This window comes from Protopterus annectens, chromosome 2.part0, assembly GCF_019279795.1.
Source record: "Protopterus annectens isolate FY-2018-M chromosome 2.part0, PAN1.0, whole genome shotgun sequence".
NCBI lineage: Eukaryota > Metazoa > Chordata > Ceratodontiformes > Protopteridae > Protopterus > Protopterus annectens.
Window position 1 is genome coordinate 633,048,401 of NC_056728.1, and position 16,774 is coordinate 633,065,174.

Sequence of the window (16,774 nt, forward strand, 5' to 3'; positions counted from 1 at the left end):
CAGTTTTTGCAGATCTTCATTATGAGATAGTCAAACAAAGATGAGCCTTTACAAAAATTAGACACAAACTTTTGGAAGAAAATGAGAAGCCTTCCTTTTTGTTTCCTGCTAAACTTCATGTTGTATGGAAGGCAATGCCATTAGTGTTTTCAAACAAGATGGAAGCTATATGTGAATTATCAGTCTTGGGTTTGGTATGATTGTTGATACTCAGAGATCTTCCAGTTGTCTCTCCTTTTTTGGAGCACAGGTGGAAAGGAGTTTAAGAACTCTTTTCATATGGAAATTATATGTTTCTTACTTTTTTTTTTCTTTTTCTGCCTCTTCACTATTTTTGATTCTTGTTTTTGATGGGTTCAGATTGTGGAACTTTTTTCATTTTTTGGGAACCACTTCTAAAGATATGAAAATAAAGTTAGGTTTAAATTATAAATTTAATGATTGATTTTCTCTACAAATATTAATGGAGCTCACTGCTTTTTAAAATTAAATCGTATTTTGCAATATTTGAAAAATCAATCAAAGAATATATTCTTACCTCAAAAAACTCATGTGAGCAATGAACAGTATCCATATATAGTAAGAATGTATAAGTGGATAAAATCCATTATTAATAATTATGATACTAGTAAGGCAGCTGGTTTGGTGATATTTAAAAAGTCTTGTTTAGTGACTGTTCAAGACATTGCATATGAGCTTAGAGGTTATATTTTAGCAGTTACTGTTGAGAATGATGGAAAATATATCTGATTAGTTTATGTTTATTGTCCTTTTACTCGGTATCAATTTTAGGTAGTATTAGTGATGTTTCACAGAAACTGGGAAATTTTTCTGTTGTTATTGGTGGGGACTGGAATGCAATCATAGATCCTAAAAAAGGGAGATCTATTCTACAAAAGAAAAGTGCATATCATATTAAAAGTGAGAAGTTATTGCAATTGTTTATGGTTAAGGAAAATCTGTATGATGGGTGGAGGGTTAATAACCCTTTATTAAAAAGTGTTTAAGAATATTTCTCATGTTGTAAAACTGAGCTTGAGGACTGATATGTTTTTAATATCTAAAGACTTAATAGATAAAATCTATTTTAATAATATCAGTTCTTCCCTTTTTCTGATCATATGGCACTCAATTATAGAATTTGTGTTTTGCATAATAATGAAGATGAAATATAAATGAAAAATGTCAGCAGACTGATTTAATTTTCCTGAATTTTGTGAAGTAATAAAAGCACAGATTGAAAACATTTGGGATAACAATGATTCAACTGCTGTTTCCACATTTTCAAAGCTTTCATTTATCGAAATATGACTGCTTGGTTAGTAAAAGAGAAATGTTACTTAAATTATATATTTTGAGCCAACTGATTGCCATGAATTATGCTAAGTATATTGCTATTTGAAATACTGTGGCAAAAAGAAAAATTAATCTAGAAATGGAGATGAATAAATTAAAAGTTTAAGAAACTTTTAAAATGCATATTTATGTAGTGATAAAACAGAGAACAGGTTATCATCCCAGTGTTGGAATATAAGGTTTAGACATTTTATCACTAGTTTAAAAAAATACCAATTATAAAATATGTATATCTCAAGAGGAGATTATTAGTCTATTGGTAAATTATTTTAAACAATGTATAACAAAAATGGACTAAGGATCAAAACCTAATTAGTAACTGGTCATTTGAAGCTATTAGCATGAACTTTGATTCATTCCAGTTAAATGTACAGGATATTAAACATAGTATTTTAGATTTTAAAAGAAACAAAGGACCAGGTCCAGGTGGCTTCCTGGCTAAATTTTATGTGACATTTGGGAATGAATTAGCACAATTATTATTTAAATTATATGACTCTATGACTATTCCTGGATGGTCAGTTTCATCCGCTATGCAAAAAGCAAAAATAAAGGACCTATTTCAGTATTAAATATTGATTATCACATAATTTCCAGGGCTGTTAATAAAAAATAATGGCACAGTTAAGTAAAATCTTGATTGGTTCTCAATTTGGATTTTGTCCAGGAAGATCAATGAAAGCAATTTGGATTTTGTCCAGGAAGATCAATGAAAGAATCTAGTAAGTTATAAGCACTAACATTTAATTGATTTATTTACTTAAGCTACATATGCAACTAAAGCTTTTGATGTACTTAATAGGGAATATATTTGGGAAGATTTAAATTATTACGAATGTCCAGATAAAAATATACACTGCTATTCAAAACTTATATATGAAAACATATGCTCATATTATGGTAAATTCAACTAATTTGATATTACAACAAGTGTGAGACAGGGTTGTCCACTGTCTGCATACTTTTTTTGTTTTAGCTGCAGATCCCTTGTTATTTAGAATCAGTAGTAATATTTCTGGGCTCTATTATGGAAATTTTCATATAACAAACATTGTGTACGCAGATAATACAGTAGTGATTATTAAGTCTTACTATTGAGGGTGTTAAAAAGAGTTTACTAAAGCAGAAAGTATTATTGGTTATGTTATTGCCAATGAAAAATCTGAACAAATGAGATTTCCTTTAACTGCCTTAGTGGTTATCATAGAGGTAATGCAAATATTTCCTTAGTATATCATTTGCAAAAAGTGCAATGTTTTCAGTTTTTAGGCAGATTTTATGAAAATTCTTATGATAGATTATATGAAACATCAAGTAACAATATCTACAGAAAGATAGTTATAAGATTGGATGAGTTGGCTAATGACAAGTTCTCTTTAACTGGTCATGTAAGTATTATAAAATGGTTATTATCTTCATATGTTTACTTTTATTACAAAACACTTTTAACACCTGCTAGTGTGGGTGGCAGCAGTGGTGTAGCGGTTAGTGGTGCCACCTCACAGCAAGAGGTTCTCCGGTTCAGTCCTCAGCTGGGGTGCCTTCTGTGCGGAGTTTGCATGTCCATGTGGTCGCATAGGTTTCCTCTGGGTGCTCTGCTTTCATCCCACATCCCAAAGACATGCTTTTGGTGGATTGGACACTCTAAATTGGCCCTAGGCATGTGTGCATGTGTGTGCCTTCTGTGGAAGGTGGGGTTGCCAGGCTGGCAACTTGGCACTGTAAAACTCCACTGTCAATCATGACAGGTGATCCGCTGTGGCAAACCCTAACCGGAAAAAGCCGAAAGAAGAAGAAGACTTTAACACCTGCTAGTAATATACGGTATAATAAAGTTAAGCAAGCTTTTATAAAACTTTTATGGTGAGGAGGTTCTCCATGAATTCCATGGAATATGGTTGCTGCCACTAGACAACAAGGAAGTCTTAGTTTATCAGATGTTAGAAATTATATCTCTGTGTGCTCTTTTGTTAATATATAAAATTTTCAGTATAATGAAATGAATGTCTATAAGGTTATTGGAGCAATGATTAATCTAAATAGTAGACATATACTGTGGAAAATCAGTTTAATTTAATTAGTATTAATCAGTATTTTAAATCATACACCAATGAGATCATAGTTTTTGTGAAACTTTTTGAGATTTCATAGTAAGAACACAAAACTTTGGACTTTTTTCCTGGAATTGGATTTTGTATAGGTGATCTAGCTAATAAAACTGGGTATGAATACCAGAATAGAATGGCAAGTAAATATATAATGATAAGGAATCTCTATAGAAAAAATAAATATTTCATGCAAAAATACTATGGTAGAGGGAAATTCCTATCCATGGTAAAAAGAAGCAAATTGCTATATAAATGTTGTCTTCTTATGTTCTTCTGGAAAAAAAATTAAATTGGAATGTCACATTAAAAAGGAGTATGAGAATAATTTATTGATTAATAATTTGTATAGAATGACAAAAATGTATCAGTCAGTAAAAGGTATTTTGATTGAATATAAAATTTTGTATGGAATTCATTTTACTCCTCACAGAATGTTGCTCATTCCTGTAAAAACAGATGGTAAATGTTGGCATTGATCTAATAAGGAACTGATATGTGGCATTGTTGCTGGACATGTTCTCAGGTTTGTAAATGTTGGTATAATAGACATCATTGGATTATTTCAGTTTTAGATATTCATATATTATGCCCACACATTTTATCATTAGACATGGTCCGAAGCTCTACTTTACATATAGTAGTAATATCAACGATATAAGGAACAAATTATAAATAATTTTTAAGGTTTTTGTTTAGTTTAATATTTATGAAATTTCATGAATATTTATATTTAATTATACTACACTAGTTTTTAAAAGAAAGATTAACACATTAATTCATGCATTAATAGATTTGGTTACTAATATTAGGAAAATTCTAAATACAAAAGAACTGATTAATTTTGTATTAATGTTATACCAATTTTTATGTATTAGTACCTCAAATAATGTGATACTCTTTTTTAGTACAATATTTACATTTTATAATCAAGAAAATATTTTTATTGATGTTTTTAACGTATGATTAACAAAGATTTTTTAAGTGCAGTTTAAACTTATTAATTATGATTATCAATGTATTCTATTTACACATTTAATGAATTTAGAAGAGATTTGCTATTTTTAGTAGCACTTAAAATTGTTTAGCTGCTGGTTAAAGTTCGTTGACATCAAATGATTGCATTGTTAAAAAAAGTATAATGTTTGCAGCACTATTGCACTTTAAAAGTTGATTGTCTTATTCCAATTGTTAACTTAATTGCTTAATTGGCCGATTATCATGTGTATTTATACAGTGTGGCCACACTTGCATTTTATCCTTGAAAAAGCCTGGAATTGTCCAGGCGAAAGCGCTTGGTTTACTTTTGGATTATTCTTCTGGTCTTTACTTTGTCAATAAAAGATTTGCAGTGGAACTACCTGGACTGTCATTCCTTTACCATTTGAGGAAGAAATTTGTTCTGTTTGGTTTGGTACTTAACTTGTACTGTTTGGCTTGGTACTCAACTAGTACTGGAGGATTTTTACAGAAATTTCTGCTGTGCATGAACGGATTCCAGTTACCTTTACGTTGTTTTTGGTTCAGGCTTGGTGAGTTGTTCCAGTTCCTGTTTTCTTCATTTTGTATAGGTGATCTAGCTAATAAAACTGGGTATGAATACCAGAATAGAATGGCAAGTAAATATATAATGATAAGGAATCTCTATAGAAAAAATAAATATTTCATGCAAAAATACTATGGTAGAGGGAAATTCCTATCCATGGTAAAAAGAAGCAAATTGCTATATAAATGTTGTCTTCTTATGTTCTTCTGGAAAAAAAATTAAATTGGAATGTCACATTAAAAAGGAGTATGAGAATAATTTATTGATTAATAATTTGTATAAAATGACAAAAATGTATCAGTCAGTAAAAGGTATTTTGATTGAATATAAAATTTTGTATGGAATTCATTTTACTCCTCACAGAATGTTGCTCATTCCTGTAAAAACAGATGGTAAATGTTGGCATTGATCTAATAAGGAACTAATATGTGGCATTGTTGCTGGACATGTTCTCAGGTTTGTAAATGTTGGTATAATAGACATCATTGGATTATTTCAGTTTTAGATATTCATATATTATGCCCACACATTTTATCATTAGACATGGTCCGAAGCTCTACTTTACATATAGTAGTAATATCAATGATATAAGGAACATAGTGGGTAAGAATTGGAACATCCTTAGGGGTGACAAGAAACTAAGAGAGATAATAGGACCAACTCCTAATATTGGCTATAGACGTAACAAGAACCTGAAGGACTTGCTATGTGGTGAAAAGAATGTGAGGTTGATTAGGCAACCCATTAATAGGCCAGGCAGTACATCATGTGGCAGCTGTAAAGCCTGCCCATATATAAATAAAAACAGTAACATCTTTATACATCCTAATAGTGGCAAGACTTTTGAATTTAAAGGTAAAGCTAATTGCAGAACATCAAACATAGTATATATAGCGGAATGTTCCGCATGCACGTCCTTCTATGTAGGTATGACAAATAAAATGTTTAAGGTCAGGATACTACAGCACTTATGTTCCATTAGAAATAATGATGTCCACAATGCACTCTATAAACACATTGAGGCTCATCCCTCTCATTCTTTTACTTTTAGAGCAATAGCCAATGTAGTGATGGGCATCCGGGGTGGTGATATAAAAGCACTTACTGAATCCCTTGAGTCACGTTGGATTATAGAACTGCAAGCTCACAGGGAACCAGGGTTAAATGACCTGGTCCCTTTAAAACCGGCTCTACAAAGGAGGCGGGTTTTTTATTAATGCTTTTATTGACACTTTCAATGTTTGATTGGTTGTTTTTGAATGTTAGGTCATTATTATTAATGTATTTAATTGAGTTGTTAGAACTTTTTAAAATGTCTGAAGAAGGGGTTTATCCCGAAAGCGCTAACTTGTGGATTTTTATGGTGTATTAAACGGAGTTCGTACAGCAGTGTCCTGCCTTCCTTTTGTTTGCTGTATCATTAGACATGGTGTAGGATGTTACACACAAGAACAATATAGAAATCCTGATTCCTGTGTTTGCTAAGAGACATATTTTATCTAATAGAAAGCTTCACCATTGCCTAAGATAGAAGTAAAGGACTGGAGAACGTAGCTGGAATGTATGCTATTATGTGACTTTTGTGGATGCCTTCTGTGTTTCTTTATTTAATAATTATATGAATGAAATATGATCCCTATGTTTTCTTTTTCTGTCTTTTTTCCCTTCTATGTTATTTTCAGTTGTATTTTGATCGGTTAATTGGGTATGCTTTTATGAATATATTGGGAATATTTGTACTGGATGTTTAATAAAATAAAAAAAGACTCAAGAATAGGGACAGGTTTTAAATATTCCTGTTATAAACTTAGAAAATATCTAGAATAACAGGATTTATGTTAGCATGCATTTTTTTAAAGTGTATGAAGTCTGAAACTCAAATGTATGCCATTATTTAGTGACTTCAATCTTCACTGATTAGCCAGAAAATTACAAATTTTATGAGGAACAGACGAAAAATATGAGGCAAAAAAATTGGACATTCTGAGAAAATCTGCACAGTTGAGAGGTTTACACTTGCTACTCAATTATTCTCAGTCCAAGAGCATGTAGCCTAGTACATAGCCCTACTCATTTGACTAAGCAGGTATGGCACCAAAGTTTTAGATAGTGCAACCTTCAAGACAGGATAATGAAGCAGGAAGGTACAGGTGGCCTGCCCACCAACACACACATGCAATGTTGTAATAAGTGGTTTGTAATAATGACAATGTGATCTTTCATTAACAATGTACCATCATGCTATTGTGCTTTAGGTATTTTCAACTTCCATTTTTTGGTTTCATCAGGAACTTAAGCTTCAGAGATATGTGCTGTGAATTTGTGTGAGTTTCTTATATGTCTGTGTTTGTATACCTATAGTATGCATATTTGTATCAGGTATCCTTTATCAAGCTTAATTAGAAATATATTCTCTTTTAACAGAACATTCCCATAGCAACTCTGAAAGAATATGCAGAAGCACTGAAGGACAACTGTTATGTTCAGAAATTTAGTATTGTTGGAACAAGAAGCAATGATCCTGTTGCTTTTGTAAGTATTACACTTCTTTTTGTACTTCACTGTTCTTGTAAAACAGATAAGCTCTTTCTTATATCAATATTCTGTGTCTCCGTCCTCTACATAAAGTGCATATTATGCAAAGATGCATTGTTTTGAGCCTGACAATTACCTTGAATTAAAACCTGTACTCCATTCATGAAGCAGTTCTAAATAAAAGGGAATGCTATAGGGTAGGTGACCCCATTGCTGTATAATGAAGGACAGGCTGTTATGGAATTAGGGAAGTCTGGGATCAGAGACACTAGTTTCCACAATGGAAGTGTTGTAGGTTCATAGGTGAATACTAGGCTGTAGTCCCTGATGAGGCATTTTAAGGCTAGCCATGCTTCCCATTTGTTACCCGTCTGTGTTATCAGATAGGTGTTTAACTATCTTTGCCATAGCTATATTTAGATACTTCTAATTTCTAATGAATTATTTTGTTTCAGTCTTGTGTTCAATGTATTAGGGGTCCCTACTGTAAGGCAGGGCATTTAAGCACTGTCTCTGTCCATTAGGAGGACAGTGGTCAGTCCTGGGGTAAATTTCATGGTTCCGATCTCTTGATCAGAATTGCACTTAAACAGGGTTATTAAAGGGCTTTTTTATGTATATGGGGAGTCTGTTCTATAGTATAGTGGTATCCTTTGGGACAGGTAACTGTCCCTCCAGACCATTCTGTTTATGTTGCAGAAGCAGGTTAGGTCTCTGGACTCAGTATTTCTAATACCATTTGACTTACAGGTGTACAGTTGGTCCATTAGTGCTGAGTCTGTGGATGCCTTATAAACCAGGCATAGGTCATGTTCTGTATGAGACCATGTATAGCGACAGGGCTTTGAGGCAGTCCAAGTAGGCCTTGTGCCATATGACAACTACTGTCTTTGTAAGGAACCAATGTAGACTCCAGTTATTGCAAGTGCCTGGGCAGGTACATATAAAAGGGGCACTATACTCTATGATATGCCTAATGACAGCTGTGTAAAGTTGGACAATGACCTCTCTAGACCTATAAGCTATCACTTTATTTAAAACCTGTTCAGTATAGAAGGACTTCCTCACAGCAGTAGACACATGTTGGTCAAAAGCTAAGTTACTGTCAATGTAAGTGCCCAAATCCCGGACTATAGGGTCCACTCTTAGGGGCATATTATCAATGTGATAATCCCCAGGATAGTCGATTTTCCAAAGGACACGATATTACACATGACTCTGATGCCAGTTATTTGTTTGGGACAAGCCCTCCTATAGGATCACTGAAGCCCTGGAGGATTCATTAACTACTTCCAGCTTGAGGTTGTTCACAGACTTGGTCACCCATAGTTCCTTGATGTTTGCTATGATTTCTAAGAAGTAGATGCCAAATAAGAGCAGCCCCAGAATACAACCCTGTGGGACCCCATTCATTACAGATGGGAAGTCCTATCCTTTCTTCCTGCATCCCATTTTTGAGCTAGTTTCCAATCCATCTTGTAGGGGTTTATTTCTAGTTTTTCTGGCTTATACACAATGTCTGAGTAGGGTATAGTGTCAGAGGCCTTGGCCAGGGCAAGGTAGGCAATGTGTACCGTCTTCCTTTCATCCATCACTTTGGTGACTTTTTTTAAAAAGTCCACTAGGTTGAGCAGACATGACCTGCCCTTAACAAAACCATACTGTAGTATTTGGAGGTGTCTTATGTCCTTTATTGATTAGTTCCTTGAAAAATCTTTCCATGGCTTTACATATGAGGCTGGTAAGACTTGCGGGCTGGTAATAGCCCTGGTCAATGGATGTCCCTCTTTTGTGCAGAGGTATGACTGTTGCTGTCTTCCATTTACTTCATACAAAACCAGTTTGGAGACTGAGGTTGAAAAGTGTTGTTAGGGGCATAAAAATATCTTGTTTTTGATATTTAGGATACATTCTAGGATATTGTCAGGGCTCATAGAAGCCATATTTTTGGCCTTTGAAACTGCTTTCAGGAATTGGTTCTGTATTGTTTCCTGACATTTCTTGTGAAATTACTTGGGGGAGGGGTGAAGTCTGAGCCGAATTTGTCAGGTAGCTTATATTCACATCTTCTGTATAGGTGGCACCATTAACAATTAGCTGAGCACACTGACATGTATTGCCCTTGAGAGTGTGGATATAACTGAAGAAGGCTTTATGGTTATCCATAGCCTGGTGGCTATTTTTTCTCATATTTGGCCTTTGTAGTTTTTATTATGTTCCTAAGCTGCTTGTTTAATTTGATGATTCGATTCTTATTTTGCTGTGTGTTGCACTTTTTATTTTTGGCTATTATTTTCTTCCCTTTGTTATAAGTCTATTTATGCTGTGATTCCACCACAGAGGTGTATTTTTAGGGTTTGCTCTGCACTTACGTCTTTGAGTACAATTGTTTCTATGTAGTTGTGTAGTGTTAGTAAAAGTTGGTAGTGTACGTTTCCACATAAAGAGCAGAGCTTTTTGGGTCAGTATAAACACGCCTTCTTCTGTACTGGTTCCCAAGCCGTTTTTCGGATAAGTGCCCCTTTGGGGTTTTCTTCTTATCTTTTCTTTATTTTTTGGGTTGTGAGTTTACATGTCATCCAGAAAAGGAAAATGTCAGTGTGAGAGGCATAGTCCCCATAAGGATCATCATGAGCAGTGTCTTTTTTGCCTGAGTGTTACTCACGCACATACAAAGTGCTCTATTTGCCAAATATTTGTCCCGAAGACCTAATTTAGTCATCTCTCCTCCTTGTCTATCTACTTGGAAAACCAACATCTTAAATTGTTGGCACAGGGTGCTATGGCAGAAGTCAGCCATTCGCCAAGAAAAAGACCAAAAAAGTTAGGTCTGATTCAACTGCTGTACTGCCTTCCCCAGATGTCTCTCATGAGGCTTGTGAAAACCATGAGAATGCATGGTCATTGTGTCAGATTCTTCTGCAGTAACCATATTGGAGGCCAGCATGAATCTGATTTCTTGCATGTCTTTGGAGGCCTTGCAGATGTCCATTACTGAGGTTGATGGGGAACCTCTGCAGATCATATCAGAGTGACCAAGGGGCATTCCCACTATATTAATTGAGTGCCGGCAAGGGACTGAACCTCCTATGATCTTTAAGCAGGTGTCCCCTTAAAGAACTAACAAAAAAACAAATACATGTCCCCTGCCTCTATGAATCCCCAGCATGAATGGCAGGATTTTACCCAGGGGTTGTTTAATGCACTCATGGTCTTGAAGCCTCCCCAGCGAGTTTCTGCCCCAGCTCTCCCTTGGTCTTCTACTCCACCCCAGAGGCCCATGGAGCAGGACTCCTCTGATGAGGAATTAGATTCAGGAGAAGAGTCCTTGACATGCCTCTCTCAGATTCCTTCTCCACTGGACTTTGGTTCTGCGTAGGAAGATTACATTAGTCCATATTCTCCCTTTGAGGAACTCTGTTTTGGGGATACTGTCTCTTGTATGATGGAATTCTTTAAGTGGAACTGTTCTTAGGTTTCTGACATTCAGAAGAGGTATTATGAACACCTCCAGATGGAGTCATCTAAGCACTCTGCTGTTTCTCTGGTCCTGGCTGTCCTGTTGGACATTTTTTTCAGCAGCTTCTCAGACTCCTGATTCCCAACTTCCAGACCCTAAAAAGCCTCACAGGTTTTATAAGGTGTCTGATGAGTGTAAGTTTCTCTACAAATGTCCCATTGCTGACTCCTCTGTTGTGTCTGTCTCTTCTAACAAATCCTCTAAGTTTTTGCCTTCTACTAAGCTGCTTCCTTCTGACAAGGACAGTAGGGCTGCGGAACACCTGGGCAAAAAGGTATGCACTGCTTTTACCTTGGCATTTTGGGCTATTAATTATCAGACTCATATGACCAAGTAAGTCTTAGTGTTCAAAAACTTCAAATGAGTGGATAAATTAATTTGTAAAAATAAATAAATAAATAACATTGTATTTATTTATTTTTTAGTTTTAAATGGTTAAATAAATATGTTTTATATTTTGAGCTTTTCATGCTGCCTGTTCTTTATCCACTCAGTTGAACTTTTTAGGTTACCAATTGTGAGTGGAATACCCTATTGTAAAGGTTCTTATGTCCTAGCTCTTCTTTCTCGGGCCTCCCAGGTTGTCTCTGACCTTCCTGATTCTGAAGGGAAAGTTTCAACCCTCTCTTTATTGGGTTTCTCTTCCCAAGTGGCTCGTCATTCTATTAAATGTAGTTATGATGCAGCTGATGCTTTTTCTAGAGCTGCTGCTTTTGGGTCCGTGTTAAGACACTACTCTTGGCTTTGCCTCCAGCCTTTGCCTGTTGATATTAGGGCTACATTGTTGGAAGCTCCCATTGATAATAAAAACCTCTTTAGTTCTGCAGCTGATGAGCTTTTTAAATCCCCACAGGACAAGGAGAAGGCCTTGCAGGAACTGAAGCATGTTTTTGTTTCTCCTATTCCTAAATTTCAGAGGAACTATCCCTCTAAGTCTGATTTTGTTCATATACAGTCTCATCCTCTTCACAAAGGTAAGAAGCATTCTAGATGGGCTTCTCCTGCCAAGTCTGCACAGACTCCAACTACTCAGAAACATCCTTTTCAAGACAAGCCAGATTCTGTCTGTCTGCTTTCTGCATCCAAGATCAAGTTCCTTTATCTCTTCGTATTTCCTCGTCTCTTCCCAATTGGTTGAGGATCACTCAGGATTTTTGGGTTCTGTCCATCATACATCAGGGATACTTCATGATGTGGAAATCTCTTCCTCCTTTTCTGGATATTCCCCAACCTCCTCAAGATCAGCTGCCTTTCTTTCTGGAACTACTTCAGGTCTTTTGTCTCACTATCCAAGCAGTTCGCACTCCCCAGGAGGGAAAGGGGTTTTATCTGTTTCCCAGGAAAGAAGGCACCTGGAGACCCATTCTGGACCTTTCTCATCTCAATACCTTTTTGAAGATCCCTTCCTTTTGGATGCTGTCCCTTCAGAATCTGTGTCCACTACTTCTTCCTCAGGCTTTCCTGGTATCTCTGGATCTCAAGGATGTTTATCTTCAAATCCCTATTCATCCCTGTTTCAGGAAGTATTTGCATTTATCTATTTCTTTCTTGCATTTTCAGTTCTCTGCTTTGCCCTTTGGCCTCTCTACTGCCCCAAGGTCTTTACCAGATGCCTTGATCCTGTGATTGCATTTTGCAGGATGAGGGGAATACACATCTTTCCTTACCTGGACAACCTGCTCATTTAGGCTTCCTCTCCAGAGAACTTGCTTCAGTACCTCCACTATACTATTTGCCTATTGCAAAAACTAGGGTTTACAATAAATTTCCAAAAATCCATCCTGACTCCTCCTCAGGATCATGTTTTTCTCGGATTCAGGTGCCTAGGCAGCGTGATACCCCCCTGTGAGACAGCTGGATGTGGACACATGGCAGTTTGGCACTATGGCTACATTGACAAATGCCTGTGGACAATACCCTATGGGAATAGAAGATCCCCCTGCACCCTAACCATATGTGGCAGACACAAACCCCCATAGTGTTACACCTTGCACCCTCCCAGAAGCCAACATGTGCCATCGTCAGTAGTACAAGTGGTCTGCACTTGATGCCAAGGGGGCATGAAAGTGGTACTGTGGAATCAGTGTACTGTGGGTAGAGCCTTTATTAACACAACAGATAAAGTGATGTGTGCAGTGCTTGGTGTGTACTAGAACCAAATATATTCGCAACTTGTAGAAATGTGCTGTAGCACGTAGAAAATTCAGCACATCACTGTAGTCACACTTATGTTGCAAGATGTGTTTTAGGCGATGCTCCTTTACAACAATAGCCTTCCTACATGGTATCACAGGCATCCCCCTCAAAAGTGACTCCCTTCAGTTGTCTCTCAGGTTCTGTTCCTGTTGTAGAACAGACAGAAGGTCAGAAATCTGTACTGTAGAGCATCCAAGTAATACTTTTAGTCGACGATGCCATGCCTCCACCTGGTTATTGGTTCGTGGGAAGTCCATGTCAGACACATCAGACACATTCTAAAACCTCAGAGGGTAGGAAGATAGCAGACATTGTTGTGCTGAACAGCAGGATGCATAATTCCTTGGTCAGCCATGCACATAATGATGGTCCAGAAAATACCTACAGGTTTGGCACAGTCAGGTAAGGTAGCCACAATATCTAGAAATGCAGGGACAACTTCATCCACTGGAAGGAATGCCAGTGGAATCAGCTTGACGATGGCTATTGAGAATGCGGTGTTCGTACCATACAAGACCACAAGGTGGTGATGCTGGATCTGGCACCAAATGATCTGTGCAAAATGGAATAGGCAGCCGTTCAGAATACTCTTAGGGAAAGCCTTTTGGCTGGCACGGATTGCTGCCTTCTCAAAATGTGTCATAATGCACTGCGGTGTTAAGGTGCATCCCTGATCTGCAGCCATACCCTTAAGTATGTCTCACATATTGTTGTATGCAGATTCTGATTTCCATATCAATAGACAATACACCAGGGGGACAATTCGTGTTGAGGTGGGGGTGCCAATAGATCCATGTAAAGTATACAGCTGACGGCAAATATCAGCACATGTTGGGAAGGTGCCATCCCTGAGTATGATGTCTGACCTGCACAAATCCTCCAGATTTTGTGCTGTAGTTAGCAGAACCAAGGAATCCTTCCCATCCATATCTGACTGTCTGCATAAGATTAAGCTGCCACTACAGAGTGGGTACTGGCTGACATCGATATCTGCAGGTGTTGCTGGAGGTGTGGACATAGATGCCCATCCCCTCTGCTGTACCCTGGTGATGCTACAATGCAGGGTGGTACAGCAAGGCATCTCCTGTAGTACATTGTCATCCGCTGTGCCAAGGACACTCTGCCTTACCAGATTAGGCATGTCATTGCTGTTTATTGCCCTCTGCCATAGTTCTGCTTGCAGCACAGCCACCTGGGCAGTAGTTGCATCTGGTCCATGCTGGTGTGGCAGTGATTTATGCAGTACTTCCCCATCATCATACTGGACAGTGATAGCACGGCCCCTGCAGGCCTTTATTCTTTGCTCCACACATGCCCAGTACCGTTTGGAGAGGACTTCCCACTCTAAGTGGTACAGGTATCCCTCCACTACCAGCACTGGTTTGCCTCGCTGGCTGGGCACTGTCCAATATCTGTTGCCAAGCTGACTTGGGCTATACTCGTATATGGACTCCATCATGGCAACACTACTTATGATTGGCATCTCAGCATCCATCACATGCAGTGTAGCAAGGCAGAGTACGTTAACACTACTTAAGTATAGGCCACTATCAAACTATGGTTATGCTGCAGTACACTGCCTTGTTTGTTGTACCCTTCTGAATAGGAGCTGTCTGCCACAATGGTCCTTTGTAGCAGTATACACACCACCCTGCTCTTCCTATCTTTCCTTCTAGGGATTCTCTAGGTTCATTTCACTCAGCCGTGGAATTGACAACTGACTGTAGTCTTGCAGGTGTCTATCCAGCTCGCTTTTACACCACTGGGTCTACTTGTACTGCACAGGTCTCCTTTAACTCCCAGCTATTGAAGTTGACCAACCAGGGTGTGGTGCACAGCCTCAGTTTCAGAGACAGACATTACATATGGATGTTCCCCTGTATAGCACCCTTTTTTGCCTACACGCCTCTGCATATGTGTGTACCCCATCTGCAACAACCATAGGATCGATTAGGTTACCCCCACGTACCACACATGTTGCTTCAGAAGTATTCAATCAGCTGTTGACAGTGAGGTGGGTGTATATTCCTATGTGTCTGATATGTGCTTTCCCTCCCCTACGTGCCAGTGTTCCCTTCTACAGTGGTTGCTTCTATACCATTAGTTAGGTAGTCATTAATTGCCAGGGTTGTCCTGTTCACACCTGCCACAGGTGTATGGGCATGACATGTATAAGGGGTAGTGCAGCAGTGATGACACTGTTTTCATCATGCACTTGGTATTACAGAAATATGCCTTAATCAGGACTGCCTGTTGTTGTCTGTATTTATGTAGGTCTGTGTTGTGCTTTTGACTTTCCTTTACCTGTGGATTACTTGTGGATGACTGTTACAGGTATATCAGTAAGTAGTGTACATAACATACATCAATAACTAATGCAATAGATGGAGATATAGATGGTTAGGTAATACTGAAGTTAGACATACTGGTAGACAACTGAGTTTCAGACTTCATACCCTTCAGAACAGTCATGCTAATGTGAAACCTGTTATTCTATCTACTTTCTAGGTTTGTAACAGCAGATTTTGCACTTTGTCCCTCTTTTTGGGCCTTACTTACGCTTTTAATTATGACTTTGTCCAGATGGCTTGTTCTATGAGGTGAAGAGGTATGCACTAGTAAGGCTCTGACAGGGCACGTTATTTCTGTTCCATTGTGACTGTGCTTGTGCCACTAACAGTGCACATGTATTTGTGTATCTAGCAGATACAGATGCAGCTTTTTTGGCCGTTCCTAGCTTGCAAATTCCCACTCTGTGCTTTTCCTGTAAGGGTTGTGTGTTGGGATTTCTGTGCATTTGCTTAGCAGGTATGCTGTTTGTATTTTATTCTGTTTACTTGCACCTGTTTTGCTTATGTGTGCTGCGATCATATAATGCAGGTATGCTGGCTTTTTTTTTGTTTACTTGCACCTGGTTTACTTACTTGTGCTGCTGTCTCGTACTTGTGTTGCCGATCGCATATCTTGTGAGGCTGTTTCCACTGTCAGGAAACAGCCTGCTTAGTTCCATTAGGGATCATTTCTATGTGGTGGGTTTACTATCTGTGTGCACTCCCGCCACGTAGCTCCCTTTCGGTCACACCGCTCTACAGTCTAGTGGTGCTGTGGCCTTCTGCTTTCAGTGTTGCAGTTTGCGGGCATTTGTCTCATGATCTACACGTTGGAACCCATTTTTTTTAGTTGCAGGTTCTAGACCATTCTTATGCTGGCTTTCCTGCCTCCATCCAAGGCTCTTTCTCTAATCACCTTTCTTCAATCCCTTCTTCCTTGAGTTTCAGTTACAGCCAGGGAATTTCTGAGGGCCGTGGGTTTCATGGCTTCCACCATTCCTATGCTAGCTCTAGCCAGGCTCCATATGAGAAAGTTACAGTGTTTCCTAAAGTCAGTCTGACTCCAACACTATCATCCGCTAGACTTTCTAGTCCCTTTTCTTCCATGCCTCAAGCTAGAGCTTCAGTGGTGGATTCAAAAGCTGTCTCTCAACCCAACACTTCCTTTTTAGCCCCCAGTCCCTTC

The 16,774-nt window shown here is 38.0% G+C and overlaps 1 protein-coding gene across 3 annotated transcripts in view; it reads left to right on the forward strand.

Annotated features, from left to right (window-relative positions):
• TMOD1 (tropomodulin 1) overlaps positions 1 to 16,774 on the forward strand; it is a 971,337-nt gene that overhangs the window by 834,824 nt on the left and 119,739 nt on the right. For all 3 annotated transcript variants that reach the window (XM_044060997.1, XM_044060995.1, XM_044060998.1), the window contains one exon: positions 7,432 to 7,539. In XM_044060997.1, coding sequence (XP_043916932.1) covers positions 7,432 to 7,539 — 108 coding nt within the window. The remainder of the gene's footprint in view (positions 1 to 7,431; positions 7,540 to 16,774) is intronic.